The 24,020-nt window shown below is 36.0% G+C and overlaps 1 protein-coding gene across 3 annotated transcripts in view; it reads left to right on the top strand.

Moving 5' to 3' along the window:
* LOC114653392 (laminin subunit alpha-3-like) overlaps positions 1–24,020 on the top strand; it is a 403,128-nt gene that overhangs the window by 343,786 nt on the left and 35,322 nt on the right. For all 3 annotated transcript variants that reach the window (XM_051928867.1, XM_051928866.1, XM_028803680.2), the window contains exons 42-62: positions 2,741–2,851; positions 4,989–5,107; positions 6,899–6,982; positions 7,194–7,300; positions 7,789–7,839; positions 10,464–10,615; positions 11,840–11,950; positions 12,154–12,265; positions 12,358–12,504; positions 13,341–13,537; positions 13,838–13,954; positions 16,103–16,257; positions 16,477–16,618; positions 16,844–16,943; positions 17,564–17,680; positions 18,997–19,179; positions 20,171–20,322; positions 20,442–20,630; positions 22,240–22,391; positions 22,498–22,660; positions 22,895–23,022. In XM_051928867.1, the coding sequence (XP_051784827.1) occupies positions 2,741–2,851; positions 4,989–5,107; positions 6,899–6,982; positions 7,194–7,300; positions 7,789–7,839; positions 10,464–10,615; positions 11,840–11,950; positions 12,154–12,265; positions 12,358–12,504; positions 13,341–13,537; positions 13,838–13,954; positions 16,103–16,257; positions 16,477–16,618; positions 16,844–16,943; positions 17,564–17,680; positions 18,997–19,179; positions 20,171–20,322; positions 20,442–20,630; positions 22,240–22,391; positions 22,498–22,660; positions 22,895–23,022 (2,789 nt within the window). The remainder of the gene's footprint in view (positions 1–2,740; positions 2,852–4,988; positions 5,108–6,898; positions 6,983–7,193; positions 7,301–7,788; positions 7,840–10,463; positions 10,616–11,839; positions 11,951–12,153; positions 12,266–12,357; positions 12,505–13,340; positions 13,538–13,837; positions 13,955–16,102; positions 16,258–16,476; positions 16,619–16,843; positions 16,944–17,563; positions 17,681–18,996; positions 19,180–20,170; positions 20,323–20,441; positions 20,631–22,239; positions 22,392–22,497; positions 22,661–22,894; positions 23,023–24,020) is intronic.

Genomic DNA, 24,020 nt, shown 5'->3' on the forward strand with positions numbered 1-24,020 from the left:
AAAAAGTTGGTACACTCTTCAGTGACCAGAACAGAATCCATATTGTTATTCTTTAAATTGTGGTTCAGTCATTGAACATATTTGCTGTTCCAGTACCCAGACAAAGACTTTTCAAGGGAGACTGAAAAATATAATGCCCTCTGGTCAACCACCTCAGTCTGCCAATCAAGAGGAACTGTCTCCATCTTCCACACAACATTAAAGAGGTGACACTATTCAGTGCTTTCAGTACTTGTGGTTGACCCTCATCTATCCCTGTGGTCTTTCCACTATGAAATTTTTTCAGCCACAGAGAAAGACCAGACCGCAACTAATCTTTCTAACACTAAGCTGGGCATATTCACCAGATCTAGAAGTTTATCAAAGTGCTCCTTCCAGCTCTTGACAATATCGCTAGTTGAGATCACCTTTTCCTTCACCTTCTTCAGGTAAACCTAGTGAAACATCTACTTGATCACTGTTGCAAGTGCTGCCTGCTTTACCTGCTGAGACTTCTCAATCAAATTTGGAGGTTTTTACTATACAATAGACCTCTTTTTCAGTTTAACAGCTACCAATACTGCTTGTATCAACCAACAGATCCTAGGACTTCCACCATGACAGACACTAGCAACCTTCTGAAAACAGCTCATTCCAGCTGCCTTTACTGTTGAGGTCTGGAACAGGGTTCAATTGATCTACATTCTCTGACGTCTCATGAAATGTAGAAAAAGTCCTTCCAGTTTCGAGTGTTGAGCTCATTCTAAACAGAGACAACTGCTAGTTGTTTCCAGCACAACCTTATTTTCCATTTATAATTTCCAGATTTGTCCAGCTACCACTCCATTAATCAGGTTTAGCTCCCAATGAATTGGTAATTAGTTGACAGCTTAGGATCGCTCTGTACACAAGTATCATACAACAAAAACACACGAGGGTATGAGTTCAAAGTCAGTTACTGATCTTTGGCCTAAGGTACTCTGGTACCAGTTACACTTATAAGCAATCTTTTGTTCCCCACTAGCCTAAAACAGTAGGTTAACAAAATGCACAGAAGGACACCTTCATTATGAAATGCTAGAATTTTTAATCAAACAACACACTGTAGAGTTAATTGTAAGAATATGACTTTTAATTATACATTCAATTTATTATTATTATTCTAATCAACAACAAGTAGTTTGATCTGTGATATTTCTCTAGATATTTAGAATATATTTATATTAGCTGCAGGCAACAAATTTGATGGTTTCAAGAACTGTTTGTTTATTTTGACTCCACCTTTAGTTGCCATGCCCAGAAATACAATGAAAATAAAAAACAGGCTAGAGCTTGATTTCAGCTCAGGCGTTTTAAGTGATTACAGTACGCGTGTAGACAAAATGTTCATAGCCTGGAGGGAAGTGGTACACCACTCCCCACATCGTCTGCAAGTTCCTACAATGTGACTCAAGGTGAGCTCTGCATACTAAGTGTCTGACAATGTCTGACTACCTAAGGGTGGGGACCAGGTAGAGGAAACTGCCACACCTCTGACCAGATTTGTCTGCTATGCTTCATGGGTTGGTAATCACTGACATGTGTTTTGTGAATATAGATTTTTTTGCCTTGCGTAGCTCTTGTAACGTAACTATCACTGACTCACGGGTTGCTTGAAGGTGGAGCATATAAAGCTCTTTCCTGCTCTTTCCCACCTACATTATTTGTAAAGTCTGGCACTGGAAGTATTTCAGAGGCAACCTTGCTTGGAAGAAGACAGTTAATTGCACAGTGTATTAGTGAAGAAGAACAAGGACTGAGCCATGTGGGAAAACATACTTTGGCTGAAATGGATGGCTATCAGTTTCCTAGCTATAGGACAGTGCATGGGACAGAAACAGCAACAAAAACTTTCATTTCCTTCACTAGATGATGTCGCCTCAGTCAGCGTCGTAAATAAGGTATGGGTATCACCAAATATGCTACAACTTAAACTTTGGAAATTGACTGAACAGAAAATGCAAAATGTTTCATGTGCTTTGTTAACCAGCAATCAGGAAAATTTTCATGTTGTATTTTTTCCTGTGGTCCTTTAATATTAATAACCATAAATATCTGCATTGTAGTTAAAATTTGCATTTTTAACATTTTTTTTTTTTTTTTTTTTGCTGTGGAAGCATATACTTGTATGTGGTATTTATAGCAGACACACCTTATGCAACATTCCTTCTTATCGCTCCAAGATAAAGCTGTTAAAACTTTTTTGCTTTAATCTCCACACGTCTGCAGGGATATCCAGTAGTTTCATATAATGTTCATTTCAGATGTACAGCCTTTAATAGTTGAACTATCTTTTGGATACAAGTTCAGCTTTAGACTTAATAATTTAGTTATCAAAACAATTTTTTTGACAAAGTGTGATGAATATTTGTATATATATAAAAACAAACATTATAATGAAAAATATAAATTGTTAACTTTAATGAGTTAATCTAATTGGAAAAGTCAGTGGATGCAACTATATATTGCACCATAAGATAAAAAAATGTACTGGTAAAGTGAAAAAATGATAGGGGTGGTTCTTCATGGTTATGTCTATTACTTCATCAACAGAGAACACTATTGAAAGTTTATCTGTATTATTTCTCCATCTGCATTTAGTTGTAATTACTAATATAGGTGCTAGCCTCAAATGCTTTGAACTAACAATTTAATCGTATTATTAACAATCAAAAATGTATTTAGTCTAACAATTTTTCTCTCAACTTTTCAACATTAATAGAAATGTGCACCTGGATATTACAGAGATAAGGGCTTGTATCTGGGCCACTGTATACCCTGTTCTTGCAATGGACTGGCAAATGAATGTGAGGATGGGTCAGGAAAATGCTTGGTAAGTAAGCCATGTTTATTTACGTGTGTGTGTGTGTGTGTGTGTGCATCTATGGACGTTTAAAAGGTGGGGAGGGACCAAAGGGAAGTAAATAGTTACTGTAAGATATAGCATTTATTTATTTAGGGTAAATGTGTAAGCCTACAGTTTCAAAGCCAAGTGAAAGATAGGTCAGCATAGCCACTTGATAAGCTATGTGTAGATTGTATGCTGTGCCCAAATCTTTGTGTGCATTCTTGGCTTTCAACTCCACATGATCTTCATACTAAATGGAATTAGTTGTGCCAGGCGTTTCCCCAGATTGATTAATTCCAGGTTCATTGCTCAGAATATATTACTTTTCAGTAACTTATGTCTATCATATTTTGTGTTATAATACGTGAACTCAGCATTTGCTGTTAGGTTTATATTCCTCTAAAGTTAAAATTGATTACATAGTTACAATACCACAGAATTAGACTATGCATTTAGTGCTTGTTACGGTGAACATCCATCTTTATTGAGCAGCACACATCCTACAGCCTATTCTTAAGAGTGCAGCCTAGGCAGGTACGATGTCTTGTTCAGACCAATTCAGTGAGACAAGTGTAGAATTTGAATTTGTTTCCAGGTGATTTCAGGTCTGCTGGTACAAAAATAAAAATATTCCTAGTGCAAGCCATCAGCTTTGTTTCCTCAATATTTCCATAAACAGAAATGTCCATCATAAAAAATGTAAAGAAATTAACTGTGCAAATTATTGAAGTAAATATTTCCAACAAATAAAATATGCCTTGCTTGATGTGCATATTCTGTAAACTACTGTTAGCACTGTCTAGGGTTTATCAGATCACTCTGTGGTTTTATGATGATGGCTTTGTAGCTGCTGGCTTGTGAATTTCATGAGTTTCAAGTAGTCTGTAGCTCTTGATTCAGGTACATTATAATTTTCAATTTTAGCCATACAAGAATGCTGTAGACACTTTACAATTACTACTGTCTAGCCACCATCTCACCACAGGCAGCAATGCTTTTTGGAAAATAACTTCTCATGGATAGTAGCATACTGGGCCTGGCCATGTAACATGTTAAACAAATTTATTTATTCATTAATTAGAAAGGTTTCAAATCTGTGTTAACTCTTTCAGTAGTATATCTAAAATAAGTATAGGTTCATGTAGGGTTTATATTAAATAGTAGTCTCTTGTAAATAGTGCTTACGTGATCCAGCTAAAATTATTTAAACTCAGAAATATTTATCAGTCCACTTTCCAAACTGCTTAATCCATTTCAGGGTTTATGGGGATGGAACCTAACCACGGCACACTTAGTATTATCTTTGAGTATTCTCTTTAATTTACTGGCATCTCATAATGGGATGAACCCTGCCTGTTGGCCAATGCCTGTTAAAAAAGATGGATGTCTTTACTAATCATACTAATGAACAGGCAAGAACAGGCACGTGAGCTAAAATTAAGCCCAAAAATGTATTCCAATCAGATTAATAATTTTGTCTTAATTAGGACATTGGATAGCACCAGAGTCTGATACTTCTGTCTAGTTAAACCATGGTGTGCAATTTAGAATAGATTTAATATAAAATGCTGGTCATGTACAGTAAGAGCTGACAGAGCCAAGTGACAGGAGCGGACTTGAAATTTGTAAAGGGTGTGGAGGGTAGAAGAGCTGCCTCTGGAAAAGGAGTAAATAGGCTAAACTAGAGGCAAAATAAACGACAGGCAGCCACGTCATTATTTATTTTTTTTGTTACCTTACAGAATAATGGAGCTGATTGTTTTGCTATCCTGGTAACAAATGTAATTAAGAGGCTTTCTCATTATTTTAAAGAAAACTTAATCTACTGGACAAATGCCATTTAAGATCTTAACACCTTTAAGACCCTTCTTCAAAGGCAGTTCCATCACAAGACATACACCGGGGCTAAAATAGACATAATTTGGAATAATAGGGATGCCACACAGGGAGAATGTTAAAACTTCATATATGAAGTCAGTGAGTGGGCTGGGATGTGTACCAAAGACATTGCCCTCTATTCACTTGTTTTCAGTTAACTTAGACATTAAATGGTTACTTTAAAAAAAGTAAAATTAATTAATTAAAACAGTAGTGTCCTGATGTTTAACTTGGTATATTTTAGAACTGCCAGAGGAATGCAGCTGGAGACAAATGTGAGCGCTGTAAGGATGGCTTCTATGGGAACCCTATTCATGGCACCTGCAAAGTCTGTCCTTGTCCTTTTGCATCAGTTGCCAACAGGTATTTTATTGTTCTTCTTAATAATAACAATACAATGCTTTTATTTCTTATTGCTATACTTTTAAATGCTTCTGTATATTCCTTATTAACCAAAACAAGTAGCAGTGCAACAGGAGTCTGGTGCTAATATGCAATCTGTTAGTGCTACAGGATCATATTGGTGTGAGAAGTTTGATAATTGGAAAGAAAATTATGCTTGTATGTGGATACTTTGCTTAACTGGTATTCTTGCTAAATCTTAGTTTGATATGATTTGATATGAATTTCACTAGATCATTTATGAACAGTTTGTACATAAGATTACTGCAAAGCAATATATTTATGATGTACAGACAGCAGTGTTATTATTTAGCACCTGTCATTCACACCCAGGACCAAGTTGTCAGAGCAGATTAAATGTAAAGATGCAGTCTCAAAAACAGAAGAAATCGCCACTGACATTTTAAAAAGAATAGGTTATTTCAAAAGTGGAAGCATACCGACTATTAGTAGAATGAGGTATAAGGTTCCATTACAAACTGAAAATTATAGAAGTGACAGATTTTTCAGATGGGGTGAAACAAACATTTGTAGCAATAGTGGCCCTAAAGCTCATTGTTTTCCCTTCCCTGGCCTAACTGAGTAATTTATTTAGAGGCACCCTGAATATCTCTATATACAAATCTTTTATTTTAACTACCTTCAAATCTGTGGCCTTAAAATAAACAAGGCAGCAAGATGTCATAGAAAGCTTGTGCCAGAGAGCACAAATAATTACATTGTATCCTAGAAATGTAAAACTATTTGATCTAATTTTGCCACAAGACCAGCAATGCTTCACCTGCACTATCCTGACTAGTAAGTTCAGCGTTTTAAATCTTAATTTCCACTTCCATATCCCCTTTGGCACACAGCAATAATTATGCTGGAATTCCACAAGACCTAACTTACAGTAAACATGTTAGGATTCTGTTCTGTTTCAGTGCACAGCAGATGCATCTTTACACCACATCTAGTGGTATACTGTATGGCCTACATGCAGTGAGTGCACATACTGTACTTCTACGATGGTTGTTTGTGTTTTTTTTTAATTGGCATTAAACTCATTATTTAGAAGCTAGGAATGTGTTAAGAGTTGATTGTCTCATTAAAATATCCTCAAAGCCACAAATTACTCTTCGTGTTATTTCTCCCCAAGTATGTCATTAAGGAATAATTTTTCACTTCAGGAAATCTTTAATTTAGCAGTGAACAGAGTGCCAAATGAGCCTTTGGTGATCTTATTTTGCTTCCCAGAAAACGTATATCTTTTTCTTATTATTACTTATACAGTATGTAGAAGTTTACTTTTTTATTTAATGTCTGTGCAAACTTTTAAATTGGTGAGCAACAAAAAGAAACTTAACCTGAGGGTATCTCCTTTGCATCAAAAGTATGTTTTTAAATTTTCTTGATAAAGCATTATGGTGAACAACAGATTTTACACTTATTTCAATTTATGAATGATAATATGGTTTTTATAATAATCATTTTCATGTGGCTTTTCATGTTAATACAGCCTTTCTTAAATAATGGAAAGGAAAGGAGTCACAATGGCCAAAGACCAAACCTCAACTTCAAAACTACGTACTTCCAATCGTTCCCCTTTAAACATGTCTATGTGCAAAGCATCCTTCTTTTCCGGGAACACTTTTGTTTGTAATTCTGATACACTGGCCTACCCACTATACACTCCCTCACACTGTTACCATGTTTCAATTTACCATATAATATTCTAAAGCATGCTAACTATTAAATATTTCATTTTCATAGCTTTGCTATTGGATGTAAAGAAGAAGAAAATGGAAGCTTTGAATGCTTGTGCAAGCCTGGATACACAGGACCCAAGTGCGAAAGGTGAAAATGTTTTTTCTTTTACCAAAAGTGAAAATTAGTCCTAATTATAAAGCTATTGTGTTAATAAGCTTCAAGTTGATTTTTCTGTTTACAGTTTTTTAATTATTTTCAACTCATAATGACTGTAATGCCAAACACACTTTTGTTTTGTTACTACAGCAGGCCGATGTCATTGCCTTGTGTAGTTCTAAATTTAATTGCTTTTGACTAGGTGTGCACCAGGCTACTATGGAGACCCTTTAGCTTTTGAAGGAGAGTGCCGTCCGTGTAATTGTGGAGGGAATGGAAATTCTGCCAGCTGTGACCCACTGACTGGAGGTTAGTGCCTTCAAAATTAAGGTCTTCTGTGCCATAAATAAAAGACTGTGCACATGTGGTATAGAAGTTGTGTGTGTGTACCAGTGTACCGTATACAGTGAATACATATATCAGTATATTGTGCTTTGTCTTTTTAGTAATGGCTGTTATTAGTTTGGGGGATTTAGTTTTATTTATACTTCATATTACCAAAGCAGTTTTCTAAAGTGTATTCTACATTCATGACAATACTACTACTACTACTATGACTAGTACTGAAGTGATTTGATACAAATAAACATGACTTGTAATTGAGAGTCTTGGAATTAACAGTATAACTTTTAGTACATTTAACTTAAAAACTTCTTTATGAGCTAAAGCTACACTAGTACCACCTGCACTGTCTATTGTATCCTGTGGAGACACATAATTATTCTTCTCTCCTTAAGGAGCTAATATATTGTATCCATGATGGTGATGATGATGATTTATCTTTATTTTCTTTTTAGTGTGCAGGAATTTGGAACCAAAGGACATCAGTACAGATGAGCAATGTGATGGTGCGTTACCTTTTTCTATGTGATTGATCCACAGGTAGTAATTATACTATGGATAGAAATTAAATGAGTAAAAGTTCACAAATTATTATTTGACCTAAACCTAACCCTAAACCTAAACTGAAATAACCGCTATGTTTGCTGGCTACAAATAAGGTGTGAATCCTTTACAAAGGTGTGGTACTAATTACTATAGAATGGGGTACTCTGGTCCTGGAGATACACAGTCTCTGTATGTTGTTTTTAGTTTTAGTTAACTTGTTTGCTGACCAATTTGTGAACCTGTTTTAAACTGCTTTGTTAAGGTTTTTTTGGCATGTTTTCTTAACCAGCCATCATTTAATAATGAGGTGCAAATGACAAAGAAACAACCAACTCTCCAGCATAGTGCTTCATCTAAACCTGTGAATAGGCATCATGAAGTATCTGTGTTAATGTAATGGTTTTTGAAATAAATGAGAGAGAAGGGAAGGACCAAGAAGTACAAATTTGTTCCAGACCACAAAACATATGGAAATATTGTCAGAAAACAAAAAATGTACTATGTGGTAAATGTTTGTCTTAAAGAATTTAAAAACATTATACTTACCAACTTTCATTTTCTGCTAGGCCTGGCTTCTAATTATGAAACTGGTTGGAATGACAACCTGTAGCTACAGGTGACCTTTAGAACCAGAATTGGGTACCCCTGTTGTAGGATAGATATCTGGATAAACAAGGAGTTTAGCTAAAAGGATTGTCTGAATGATTTTTTTAAGTGAGAATCTGTATATGTTGGATTCAAAGAGGTTTTTTTTGATATTTGGTGAAAGAAACAGGAAAAGGTCCCATTGTGTCTGGCATGTGTTCATATAATGAGTTAATTCTGCAATGCATTTGTAGCACGAAAGACATCATATTACAAAGGAAAACTTTATTTGAACTGAAAGTTACATAATACAGTACCACATCATCATTTGGCATTACAGTGATCCCTCGCCTTATCGCGCTTCGCCTTTCGCGGCTTCACTCCATCGCGGATTTTATATGTAAGCATATTTAAATATATATCGCGGATTTTTTGCTGGTTCGCGGATTTCTGCGGACAATGGGTCTTTTAATTTCTGGTACATGCTTCCTCAGTTGGTTTGCCCAGTTGATTTCATACAAGGGACGCTATTGGCAGATGGCTGAAAAGCTAGATTGCTTACTTTTCTCTCTCTCTTGCGCTGACTATCTGTGATCCTGACGTATGGGGATTGAGCAGGGGGGCTGTTCGCACACCAAGACGATACGGACGCTCGTCTAAAAATGCTGAAAGATTATCTTCACGTTGCTATCTTTTGTGCAGCTGCTTCCTGAAACGACATGCTGCACAGTGCTTCGCATACTTAAAAGTTCGAAGGGCACGTATTGATTTTTGACTGAAAAACAAACTCTGTCTCTCTCTCTCTCTCTCTCTCTCTCTCTCCCTGCTCCTGATGGAGGGGGTGTGAGCTGCCGCCTTCAACAGCTTTGTGCCCGGTGCTTTGCATACTTAAAAGCCAAACAGCCCTATTGATTTGTTTGCTAGAGATTGTTTTCTCTATCTATGTGACATTCTGTGCTCCTGACACGCACTCCTTTGAAGAGGAAGATATGTTTGCATTCTTTTAATTGTGAGACAGAACTGTCATCTCTGTCTTGTCATGGAGCACAGTTTAAACTTTTGAAAAAGAGACAAATGTTTGTTTGCAGTGTTTGAATAACGTTCCTGTCTCTCTACAACCTCCTGTGTTTCTGCGCAAATCTGTGACCCAAGCATGACAATATTTAAAATAACCATATAAACATATGGTTTCTACTTCGCGGATTTTCTTATTTCGCGGGTGGCTCTGGAACGCAACCCCCGCGATGGAGGAGGGATTACTGTACTTTCTAGCCATAACACCAATGTTATTTTTATGTTTTTGTAAACATCACTAACGCAGAAATTTGTACAAAGAATGTTTCGTAGCAAGTTAGTAAACCTACTGAAGCAGACATGCCTGCCTTTACTCTATTTTTTTATTTTTGATGCATTAAACAACTCATATTTTTCAGTATCCTTTTTATGCCCATATAACTTTATCTCTTTGCTGAAAATGTTCACTAAACAATTCCAAATAATTGTTTATTACTGTTCTTCTTTATATCCTCATCTAAGATTTTTATTATATAGTGTTTTTGACTTAGTACTTTTTTAAGTGCCATGCTAAATTAAAGACTTTGAGTTATACTATCAAATGAAAAGACAAAAACCAGAAAAAGGTTAGGGGCAGCCCCCCATATACTTGAATATTGGCTGCAAATTTGAAATTTGGTTGTACAATAGAGCTATTTTTGAGTCCAGAACAGAACTGATTTGGATGAGGCAAAATTGGCGGTTTTAAAGGAAGGCTAAGGAAGTGAAGTTGTTGGAGCCAGGCAGAATTTACCGTAACTGGTTTGCAGTGGAAAGAGAGAAAGGATTAGCACACTCCACCACCCCCTGCCGTGACATGGAATTACCTTCATTCGAGCGCATTAGCTGCCTCTCATGCGCACGTGTGACAGTACATATAAATATCAATTTGACAACACTTTATTACATTGTTGCCCTAAAATAATATCTTTTTCATTTATTTTAGAATGTGACAGCTGTGTTCAAACTCTTTTAAGTGACCTGGAACGACTGGAACTGCAAATGATATCAATAAAGTCCTCACTCCAGAATTTAAATGCTAGCTCAGATGCTCAAGAGAGACTGAGGAGCTTGGAAATGAGGATTGATGCAACAAAGGTAATTTAAATGCTCTTTATCCACATTGATATGTTAAGTTCCCTTAATATTATATATATATTTGATGCATTCTTTGAACTTACTTTACCTTGTATAAGGTCCTGGGGACCATAGTCTGTTCAGTCAACATGGGCAGGAATGAATTGACAGACACATGTTCCTTCCATGCATAGTCAGGCACTCACTCATATTTGCCCACTTTGACTCAGTTTACAGCAATAGTTTAACTTAACATGAGAGAGTCTCTGTATCCCCATTATCCTAAACTGGATTTAGCAGGCCTGAGAATGTTCTGCTATTTAACCTAATGTGCATGTCTTTATAGTGTATGTACTGTAGATGTGGACATAAACATGGTGATAATGAAGTTTAGAAATTCATATTTTATTACATAGAAGCAGCATGGTGGCGCACTGGTCAGTGCTGCTGTCACATGGTTTTGGCATCCTGGGTTTGAATGTTGTGCCTGGATGCTGTCTGCGTGGAGTTTGCATTTTTTGCTGTGTTTCTGTGGATTTTTTTCTGAATGTGCATGTTAGATTAATCTGTAATTCTAAATTCACCCCATGTGTGAGTGTGTATGTCAGTGGGCCTTGTAATGGACTAGCACCTGTCAAAAAATATTTTCTGTCTTGTGGTGGGATAGTCATGCCTCCATTTGAACTTATTTTTTATTAAGCTGGTTTGAAAATATTATAGGAGGTGAACAGCATGATGGTGCATCAAGCAGTGCTACCACCTCATTGCATTTGGTCCCCTGTTGGATTTCCAGGTTGGAAGGCAGCCTCCTCCTGTAATTTTTTATGTCTGTGTATGCACAGTCATATTATGGGTACTGTGGTTTTCTGCACAGTCTTAAACATGCCATTGATGTGATTAGTGACTGCAGGTTAACATTGTGTGAGAGGCTGAATACTTCAGTGGCCTTGATTTAACATCTGGCATGGTCAATGCCGTATAGAATTTGTACATTCTCCTTAACACCACTTGGATATCTTGTGATCATTCTGATTTTCTGCCACATCCAAAATACAGTATATACATGTTAAGTTAATTAGTTAATATGTCAAGTTGTCACATTTATGTCTAGATATGTAGTGTTTTCTGTGTTAAATACATTCTTGAATGCCCTTTAAATACAATTAAGTTATTTAATAATGCAGGAAAATTATTCTTTTCCCTCAGCACTGTGAAATAACCCACTCTGTCTTATATTTTTTATAGAACGAACTAAACAGATATCAATACGATGTGAATTCCCAGAGAATAAAAATAGATCAACTGAATAGTGATACCATTGGTCTCAGTCAAGATATTAGTATATTAAAAGAACAGGTAAATTGACATCTTTGACTAAAAAGTTTTATGTCTAATTTTACTTTCTTATGGTAGCTAAAGAATGCTTGAAAAGCTCAGTTTCATCTCTGAGGCTGCAATGACCTCATCAGGACCAGATTTTTAATGTCTTAGCTGAAGCATGCAGTCATTAAAGCCTTTGTATATTTCATGTGTATAAGTTCTTCTTTTTTATCACGCAGGCTGAGAGGAACTTTAGAAATGTACAGAACATACTAAATAATCTACAGAGTACAAATAATAGAGCCACAACATTAGTGTCTGATGTCTCATCTCTGCTTATCAATATTCAAGGTAATTTTAACGGAAATATTTTTTGCAATAAATAGCATTTTTAAAAAATCATCAGTTTTTAATACTGAATATTTGCATTTTATCCTGAGCAGAATTCATCTCAAAAATTAAGATACATTGGACAAGTAATGATTCAGAAAAGTTGGCTGAAGCAGAGCGCCTGGTCCAAGAGATGAAGCAGCGAAATTTTAATAGACAACGTGGGCTTGCTGAAAAGGAGAAGGAAGAAGCATTGAAATGTAAGTTGTCTTTCTATAACAGTACATAGGATTAATTTCAGACCATGTTGCAGTTAACTAAAGATGTGTTCATCTATATCCTGCTTATTTTTTGGTAACTGAGGCTCAATCTGCTGTATTTAGTGATGTTTCATGCAGAAATCTACACAAATTAAAATCACTTTATTTTTCCTATTTACCATCATTATCCATAGAGGAATTTTTATTTTGTAAGAAATTTGCTTGATTAATTATTACATGTTTCAGTATTTCATGAAGGAAAACAGTCTTCTCTGTCTGTGTTCCTCCTGTGGTTTTTGAGGGTCCATCCCTCATCCAAATACTTACCGGGAAGGTTGATTGGCAACTCTGCGGTGGCTTAGTATGACTGAATTTGGGTGTGAATGAGTGTGCCCTTTGAAGGATAATGCCCTGCCATCTGGACTTGGTTCATGCCCTCTGCCCAAGAGTGGCAGGATAGGCTTTTGCTCCCAGTGACTCTAGAAACAGATTAAGCTGATTCAGTAAATGGGTAAATTGGTACACGAAAAAAAGTATGTTTACTTATCAACAGGCTTTAATTGTTAGAAAAATTTTGTTTTGTGAAAAGAGACACCTCATTTCATCAGCGAGTGCAGTGGAATTGCGGTTTTTATTCTTGAATAAAATCAAGCTTTTTCAGATTTTACATTCCATCATTTAAAACTAATTAAATGTTTTAAAATAATAAGAATTTGGTATACAATCAAAAAAGAATATTTCACTTCTGCATTTAAACAGTTATGTTAAACCACAGCTAATAATGATATTTTATTTCTTTGAATATCTAAATTTTATATTCTTTCTTGATATCATAGTGTTAAACCGGGTAAAGAACAGCCTGCAGAAACAACTTGAGCAAAACCAGAAATCATCAAAAAGATTGAGCGAAATGTTGAATCAGTACGATGCAAAGCTGAAAGATCTCCGTGATGCTCTGACAGAGGCATCGGGCGCTGTCAACAATGCCAAAGATATCAATAAAGCCAATATGTTATTAGCAGCAGATACAGAGGTGGGTACATGGACACAGGCTAGTCGTGTATGTATGTATGTAGTCATGAGAGAGCAAAGACAATCATAATCGTACTGGTTTTCTGTTTTGTGAGTCTTTTGAAAGATTGGGAAAAATAATATGAGATAAAGTAAATTGTATATTGTGAGCTATTTATGAAGACCATTACAATTTAAAGGCTTAGTCTGATGATATGAAGTAGTCATATTGATTATGAGTTTTAGAATATTGGTATAGTTTTTAAATTCCAGTTTTATCAAACGAAGAATAACTTATTCACTCATATTTTATTGATTCCAGCAATCTATTGATGAACTGAAAAATGAAAAAAGCAAAGTAGAAAATCAAATAAAAGTGACTCAAGATCAGATGAAACAGATCAGTGACCTAATGCGGATGCTGGATGGCAGTTTACAGGTAAGTACATTTTAATAATAATAAAGTATTTTAACATTTTTCTATAATAAAAAAAACTATTTTTTAATTATATAAACATGTTATAAAGGGTATAAAAAATAAGGTTCAAGTTGTAAGTTACAATTTATTTATGTCATTTTGGTGTTATTTAACTCATTTGATGACCATACTGAGCCTCTCTTTAGATTATTGTTCCAAATTAATAATTTGTAATCCAAATGCATCCCAAGAGGCTGTTAGATTGATACCGATCATTAACATAACAGCTTAACATAAGGCTGCCTAATGAGTGGACCGAGTGTGAAGATGTTTGAGCACATAAAAAGTGAAATCTGCAAGCAAATAAAATGCAAACCTCATTGGTATAGAGTGTGAGTTTATAAGTACTCACAAATTAACTCTGCAATTTTTGGACGTCACTAAAATCCAGCTGAGAAGCATGCATTAGCCTGAATATTAACTTTTCACTATGTGTCTCAAGTTGAACAGCATCAATCATAGTGCCTTTTAAAATTGTGTGCTTACATCTTATACAGAATTTAAAACCACAGTTTTAATTAAAATTAATAAAGGTCTAGCAGTAGAAAGCAAACACAAAAAAAATTTCACTCTTGTCTAAACAATTGAAAAAAATGTGGCAGTTCTAATGGAGTTGTCACCACTGCAAGGTATTTTGCATCAAACACACGCTCTCTGATATACAGTACAAGTTTTTTAATAGTATCTCACAGTCTATTTGTAGCCCAAAAACACACATGTACACAATACAAAACAGGATGAGAAGACGAACATTAGATAAAAATTGCACTTACAGAAAAATCACATTTTTAGTGCTGTTGAAGTTTTTGAAACAGGCAGCTGTCAAGTCATAGGAAGGCAGCCCAATGGTAGAACAAGAGTCTGTGGTACAACAGGAACAGGATTACCTTTGTTATGTAGTTGTGGCCAGGTGGCTTGGTTTGGAGAATAGGTCCAAAGGCTGGATGGCTTAATGAATTTTAAAAAGTTGTGACCCACCAGACTGGCACTGCCAGCTGAACCTGACACACGTGGGATACAAGTTCATGGCACACAAGGTTTATTTTTTTCTTTTTCCCTTGTGGGAAATGCCTTCCCTGTTCAACCACAAGTATAACACAGTTCATGCACAAGCACAGCACAATACCATAAGTCTCTTTCTTCACTCTTTCCTTCTCCTTCTTTACTCCTCGGGTTAAGCTTCATCACTCCTCCCGACTCTGGCTCCCCAAGTAGTGGCTGCTGGCTCCTTTTGTAACACACCCGAAAGTGCTCCAGGTGCTTGATTACTCGTTTACGGCAGCACTTCCGGGTGTGGTGGAAGAACTGCCCATAAGGGCTCAGCAGCTTCTGCTGCAGCACCCCCTGGTGGTGCCTGCAGATCCCAACAGGGCTGCAAAACACTCCAACTCCCATGAAGCCCTGCAGGAGTCTGAGGCACCGCTGCAAGCCAGGAGGGGTTGCCATCCAGCGCCCTGGAGGAGGTAACACTATGGCCACGCTTGCTCCCCCGGTTCTCCCAGCATGGAGGCATCCCAGCCAGGCAAGATCCTCGGCCGCACGCTACAAAGGACAGCACTCAAATGTTAGACGCTCAGATAGAGAGCTAGTCAATAGCAGTGTGTGGTAGGTGATTTTTAAGCATCTCATTTGCAGGTATTAATTTGCAAACATTAGGCCTATAAACAATACAGTTATCCTAGATGACATATCTTACCTCCTCTTCTTTGTTTAACAAGAATATTGTGGCAGGTTCTTGGTTATATAAAATATTTTTTTATTTCAGCTTTTATCTTTGTTTTTCATCTGCCCCTGGGTGTTTGTGTTTGAAAGGAGCCTTGTCTTACAGCTCATGTAGCACCTATTATTAATATACTTTTATATTAGATAAGTCTATGACACATATGTGCAAAACTATTTAAGGTACAAATCACAGTTTCATACTGATTATTGATGATATTTGACAAATGCCACAAGCATTTCAATCAATAATAGTGCAGGAGCATGAATAAAGATAACAGGTAGTGATACTCGTCACTTTTCTTCCCCAGTGTTTTTATATGATCCATTAAACCAGTAACCTGTGAATCTATTTCTTTAAGTCATTGTTCTGTTCTATATTTCAAACAGGAATATGAAAGAGAAGCTGCTCAGCTGGATGGAGCAAAGAGGGAACTCACTGACAAAGTTAAGAAACTGTCCCAAGTTGGAAGTAAAGCTGATATTGTCATGCAGGCTGAGGAGCACGCTCGGAATCTAGATAAGCAAGCCAAGGAGTTAAAGGAGTAAGTTCTATCTATCTATCTATCTATCTATCTATCTATCTATCTATCTATCTATCTATCTATCTATCTATCTATCTATCTATCTATCTATCTATCTATCTATCTATCTATCTATCTATCTATCTATCTATCTATCTATCTATCTATCAGTTCGTCTGTATATCTGTCAGTCAGTACGTTTTTCTCATTGTCATTTACATCTTTTTATTTCATATGCAGGGCCCTAAAAAATGCAAGCAGCAATTCTAATGTGCAGTATGCAATTGAGGCTACTGAAGCTTATAAAAATATTACAGATGCAGTGAAGGCAGCAGAGGAGGCAGCCAAAAAGGCACAACAGGCAGCTGAGAGTGCAATGCAAGTAAGTTTTTCTGTTTGTTTTTTCTTGTAGATCAGTACTGATGTCCTTAATTCTGGCCTGCTAATTAAACATGTATACATTGTCACCTCCACAAATAAATATTGGACAAGGCTTCCAATTTCATTCCTTCTGCCAGTGTGTGACTCTCCTGTTTAAATTTTCACTTGCTGTGGTGCCATTTAACACTTCTTACAGTATATACATGCTTATTTATTTATTGTTTAGACTGTGTACCAGCAAGATCTAGAAGGTAAAGCCAAGACCCTGAAAAGCAATGGTGATCAATTGCAAACAGATGCAAGAAATGCAGAGGCCAAATGGAAAGGTAAGAATGGCTAGCACATTGGGCGATGCATGTTTTTTTTTTATGTTTTCACAAAACAATCAAAAGAGCAAGGCTGAGCTGCACAGCTCTGTTCGGTAAGCCAGGCAGTATGGTGGCGTAGCTAAGCTTTTGATTTAAATATCAAGGTTGATAATTCAGCTACCACTTGTGACTTGCTGTATGACTCACAGCAAATGACTTAGCCTGTCTTTGCTGCAGTGTAAACAGTTTTAATATACCAAGCTACCTTGAATAAAGTCATCAGCCAGGTATACAGTATACTGTAATACTACTACTAATAATAATAATAATTCATTACATTTAGATGAAGGAGAGGAAGAATGAAAATACATCAACTCAGTCCCTCACTGAGGCTTTGAGCCTGGCAATGTAATTTTTGTGTAAAATATATTCTTAAACTACCGTAACATTTGGAAGTCGCTGTAGATAATTCTTGAGATAAATAAGGAAATATAGATATCTATTGTGCACCTTTTGCTTTCCATTTAGCTGCTTGCTTGGGCTTTTTTATAATGAATTACTATATGTGACTGTGGTTTATATTTTGAATTGATTTTTTAATACATTTTTCATTTTTTTCCTTTTTTCCATTGTGACAGTGGCTATACCAAAGCTTGATGACATTCAGAACCGCTTAGCAACTGCAGAAAGGAAAAAGCTAAATTTGCAAAACGAGCTCACAGAGGCCCAGAAAAATCTGAATCTTATTAAGAGAGGTAGGACTTTCTGAAAAGGCATAATGAAGATATCATTTTTGCCTGCTAAAATCCTTTGTGTTGAATTTGGGAATTGGCAAAGACTGTACCAATGCCTCAGTGTGAACATAAGGCTGCAATATACTGTAGTTGGAAGGGTCTCTGATTAATGTGATAATGAAAGGTAGCAGCAGCCTGGTCAAATAAAGTATGAGGAAAAGGAGCCAGATGTACTGTAAGTAACCAAACAGTGGTCACATCTGTGCAAAATTCCTTGACATGGGAACGAATCTTAGGATTCTTTGAGATTTACAATTATTATAGGGCTTAATAGGATATTAAAAGGGTTTTCTACTGTTAAACAATGCCAGACTCAATTATTGTGATCACTTATAGTTTGGCTCAATTTGGTACTGCTGTTTATTTTTTGCAGTTATTATGAAACAAATGAAAAAAGAGCTGAAACTTAAATGGAAGTGCATGTGTTAACAAATTAATCATAATAAACTGAATGACAAACTTCATGAAGAGTATACTTTGATTATTTACAATCTTTGTGTAACAAAAAATTTTTAAACTAATATTTTACTACAAATTCTATAAAAGCTGTGCATTGGTAAAGGATTAAGGTAGCAAACACAGAACTGAAGGCATCAGTGATGAAGAAATATTAAAGTTTTACTACAGATTAAGCTCCATTTTTATTCATGAAGAATATATATAATAAAAGGGAGCATTATCTTCTTTTCTATAAATGCAGGGCTTTCGTTTGCATATTTCATTGGTTAATTTTATTAACTGGAGAAACCTAGGACTCCTCTGGTCTTTCACATAGTAAACTTTTCAATGGTGGCAAACTGTTGCCTTATAGCACTTGAGTCAGTTCTAGGAGTCTATAGAGTTCTTTTATAAAAAGAAAATAAAAAAGTCCTTGAATCTGAATATACTGTGTTACATGAGAACAACTAGAAAATTTGTTTAGATTTTAAAGTAGCTCTGAGTTGCTGTCTTTGACTTAAGAGAGTTGTCCTGTGTAAGCCTTAAGCGTGATATGTATACGTATCATACTGTGTCACAGACATTATTCATTATACTGTAGTTTGCTTTTCACTTCTGTGTTTTTGAACTACATAAATGTGACCTATTATGTCAATGGAAATGCACTGACTTCAACATATTCAGTAGTTAACATTGTTGATGAAAATTTTGGCATTGGCATCGACCTAGAAAAGTACATCATTTAAATGGAATTGTAAATGGGTAATCAGAATCTTTTCTCGCAATATTGATGTTTACTATTTTTAAAGCCATATTCTTATTTATTTTGCATATTTTAGATGATATTGGAAGTACTATCAATGCTGCCAAAAGTATGGCAGAGTTGGCTAATTCTAAAGTAAATGATGTCATGAAGGAGCTTCAACCAATTCAAGCCGAGGTGAACGAAATAAAAGAAAAGAATGGAGGAAGTCCCAGTGATCCAAACTTCAACAATGTTTTAGATGATGTTAGTAAATCAAGTGAGTGTGCATTTCAATGAAAACATTTGCTAAAAGTACTTTAATTCTTGCTAGAGATGAGAATTGTGATATATAGGAATAGGATTTTGTAATATTTAACCACTTCCATTGTTTATTAAATGTATTATTTGTAAAGCACTGATTTGACTGTATTATTATACTCTTAAGATATAATGGATTTTAGAACAATTTACACCATCAGCAGAATTTACTTTACCAGGGGAAGACTATTGTACTTATTTTATACTTTGGTTTGTACAATTGGGTTTATAGATAGAATGTCTGCACTAATGCAGTGTACATTTCACCAGAGAAGGGACATTTTTGTATACTAATAGTTAGGCTGTCATTACTATTTTACCTGCAGACCATGGAACAGGTTAAAAAGTAAGAGTGATACTGAGCTAGTAGTCTTTCAGAATCCCTGGGCTCTATGTATAAACAGGTGCAATATACACATAAAATGCTTTTGACAGTGTTCATTAGGAAAGTCTCTATCTACAGTATATTTTGCTGCTATTGTAGTGGGGGGTGTTTTTGCTGAGGTTGATTGTAATCAGATTATCCCTATCACAATTATAATACTAGGAAAAGAAAAAGAGGGTGCTAGCCTTGCAGTGCAATGGAACTAAACCATGAAATGAATGAAAAAAGAAGTATGTGTGCAGATTGACTTGACTTTTAGTGTCTGGGATTTTTCCTAGTCTGAAAGTGAGTTAGGTAGGCCTCCTCTGTTATTTATGGCATTTGCTTAATGGGGAAAGTGTGAAAAAGGTGGCACACAGAGACTTTTAGTCTTTTATATGTCAGAGAGAGAGGTGGGGCCATTGGTGGTAATCACAACACATTGGCTTCAGTAATTTATATCACCCAATACCTAATATCAGGTTATACCTCCAAAGGATACATGATCATAGTCCTTTTATTTGTAGTAAATATGTTTGTGCAATTCACTTAGTTTCCCAAAATTCACTGCCATTTTTTCCAACAGTTCAAAACATATCCAGTACAATTCCATCACTCCTGGAAAAGATCACCCAGGTTGAGGAGAGAAGCAGGGAATTGTCTCCAAGCAGCAACATCTCTGATAATGTGGAGCGCATCAAAGAGCTCATCAGGCAGGCCCGAGATGCAGCAAATAAGGTGTCTTTTTTTTTTCTTACTATACTGTACATTAACACAATGTAGTGGGGTAGAATAAAACAGTAATGCCATGAAATATAAGCCAGTCATGTTGACTTTCTGTTATTTGCATTTCCCAGATTGTAGTGCCCATGATGTTTAATGGCAACGCTCGGGTGGAGGTGCACCCACCAAATAATCTTGAAGACTTGAAGGCATACACTGCCCTCTCCGTGTTTCTCCAGAGGCCTCTTCCTAGAGGAGACCGGCGAAGACGCCAGACATCAGACAGTGGAAACATGTTTGTTTTATACTTGGGAAACAAGAATGTAAGTGGATTAGTGTGGCACGTATGATTTGTGTTGCTCTTCTTATAAATCTGCATATTCAATCTTTGACAAAGTAATTGTTATTTCACAAAGCCTATGGAGCAAGATTCAAGCTAAGTGGCAGCGTAATGGGAAAAGTACATATGAATCTCATTGTACTTTGTACAAAAATAATTAATCTGAAGTGAACTGATTACACTGCACTGTAGATCTAATAAAAGCCTTAGATTTTTGAAAGCACCAAGCTACCTGCATGTCACACTTTACCGTGGCATTGTGCACGCACGATGAAAAAAAAATGCCCAAAAAGTGAAAAGAGCACAGTGTGCCATAGACTGGAATACACAGGGAGGACATTCAGACTCCATGCAAACTCTGGCACAGAGAGAGGAAAGACAGCTCAGTGCTACAACACTGCCTCTGCTTAAACATCTGTACTGAACTTACTAAACTTCAACCAGATTAATCTTAGGTGAATAGACATTGCTAAATTGGCCTGCATGCCAGTGTGTTTGTGTGTGTTTTACCCTAAATGAACTGTGGTTCTGTTCATGGATTGATCCTGATGCTCTCTGGGGTTGGCTCCCATTGACCTTTGACACTACCTTGGATAAGCTAGTTAGGAGGATGGATGGATGTGTAGTAAAATATTTTCTCTCACTAAAGCTATAATAACAGATACATTTAACCACTCAGCAGCAGCAGGGAACATCTTTGTGAATTAAAAAAAATAAGCTTCTGTTTAGCAAAAAAAGCTAAGCAATTGTAGGTGTGACCTTTTTCAGTTTTTTGTCATGTTGTCTACTGAACAGAGACATAAATTCACATCTGGATATCAACCTTCAATATTGCCAATAAGAATGCTTTGTGATGGCTTTCCAAGGTGAATCCACTCATATCCCCGAAGGGTGCTATGGAGGAAGACAAGAAGCAAAGTGAACTGTGCAGCTGATCTCCTTTTAAAATGGCTGAATAAACAGCAATGTTTAGCTTTTTTCTTTTTCCTTCTTAAAACAACATACAATAGATACGCTTTCTTGCGATGTGTTTAATCTCAATACACGGATCAAATACATTTTCGGTTTGAAAATGGACATATTCAGTACATTTTAAGACTTTTTATCACAGTGGGACCCCAATACCCATAAGAGTGGGCGAGTATTTTTTTTTTAATTTATAAAATATGCAATTTCATGTGACAAATTAATATATATATGAGTTCAAAGAAATAACTTCGACTTTAAAAATACTGAACTTAGCCATTAATTTTGTAGATCCAGATTATCAGAAATAAATCCTGCATGTTATCTAATTGAGTTTACAATTTTCTTTGACATTACATGAGCACTTCTAAATGAATAAACTCGTATTACACTATATAGAGATGTGTTAAATAAAAATTACTTTTGGTGTATGTGATTAACATATTAGTTGCTAGTATTTTCTTTTGATATTTGCAGTTAGTCATCAATAATAAAGATCTAGACTAGTTTGTTACATAATTTACTAACTGTAAGTGAGCTGTTCCTAACAATTAATTACTTCTTTTTTAATTTAAAATCTAAAAAGAGGAAACACAAAAGTTTTTTTTTATTATTATTTTTTGCAGGCCACTAAAGATTACATAGCTATGGCTCTTAGGGATAACAATCTATTCTCTGTTTACAACCTGGGTGGCAAAGAATATGAAATCAGAGTTGACTCCAGTGTGACAAAAACCCGTTCAGACGAATCTGTAGAGGACAAAATAAGCCTGGAGAGGTAATGGAGTGCTTTCTGGTCTTCTCTTCTAGTAATAAGGAATTCTATGATTTCTTTATTATGTTGTAATGTTTGTTTTATGGTGTATTGTTGTTTATGTTTACAGAATTTATCAGAATGCTCAGCTAATTTACACCAAAGCATTCACTTCCACTAACCCGGATTTGCCACTGACAATTCAACAAGATGGCAATTATCAATTTCCTCTGTTAAATCTGGATCCTAAAGATGTGGTGTTTTATGTGGGCGGTTACCCACCAGATTTTATGGTATGGCACCCTTTGTGAGGTTGCGTTTTCATGCATTTCAAGTAATTTGTATAGTTTAATACATATACTATATAATAAAATACTGTTTTATCTAGAAATATATTAATGCACAGTTTATGTAGTTTTGCAAAAAAATGTCAAGCCAAATTTCCCTTGGCGATAAAAAAAAAAGTTCAATCGATCTATCTATCTATTGATCACTTTGCCTACTAATACTTGTATTTGTCTTTATAGCCCCCAGCTTCTATAAGTAAAAATTTCTACCGGGGCTGCCTTGAGTTGGATATGTTGAATGAACAAAGAGTAAGCTTGTATCACTTCAAAGAAGCTGTTGACGTCAACCTGGAAGCTCCTTGTAAAAGGTAATTTATTTATTTTTTATTTATATAGCGCTTTTCTCACTACTCAAAGCGCTCAGCAATTGCAGGTTAAGGGCCTTGCTTAAGGGCCCAACAGAGCAGAGTCCCTATTGGCATTGACGGGATTCGAACCGGCAACCTTCCGATTGCCAGTGCAGATCTCTAGCCTCAGAGCCACCACTCCGCCATAACAACATAATTCAGAGTCTTACAGTTTTCTAGGTGTTAAAATGATCTAAACACACACAAAATCAAAAGTGTTAACACTTTAGGTGTTGATATGGGTTTACTCTTTCCAAATATGTACTTTTAAGGGTTACTTTGACTCTAAAAGAGGTAATTTGAAATTGATGATTTTGCTGTCCATGATGGACTGCAAAGAAGGGAGAACACTTCCTACTAAAGTAAGATAAACAGGCAATTTATAAACTCTTTCTGTCTTCTGGATCTGACTTGTCAAACTTTTCCCCATCCATCAAGTTGTTAAGATGGGATGTTTACCCACTCATCTTTCATCACCATTTTTCTTCTGGGATTTCTACCTTTTTGCCCCGTCTTGCCTCTCAGGTCCAGTACATTATAGAATGAACTGCAAGCAGACTTTAAACTTTGAAAAGGCTCACTCCTCAGACAGACCCTGAAAATAATTCAGAGGACAGGTGAAGGAAAATGCCATCCCAGAGATGTTATGCTGGCCTCCTGTCATTCAAGACTTCTTCCACCCCCAATCACCCCCACCACTTTCTCGTTGTATTGCCTTCATATACATATTGAACACATTTTACACACAGAGCTTACAAAATGAGTAGCTCACGCTGTTTTCTCGTGCTTGCATAAGGTGCTCTGCCTAAGTAATCTGATTAAGTACATGTGCCAAATACATGTCTGCATGAATATAACTATAATGTCAACAGGACTTTTTGTTTTCTAAATATTAAATATATTAAGTAGTGCAGCAATACTTTATGGTAAAGTTACCAACCTTCACTGCAAGCCTATGC

This window comes from Erpetoichthys calabaricus, chromosome 6, assembly GCF_900747795.2.
Source record: "Erpetoichthys calabaricus chromosome 6, fErpCal1.3, whole genome shotgun sequence".
Taxonomy (NCBI): Eukaryota; Metazoa; Chordata; class Cladistia; order Polypteriformes; family Polypteridae; genus Erpetoichthys; species Erpetoichthys calabaricus.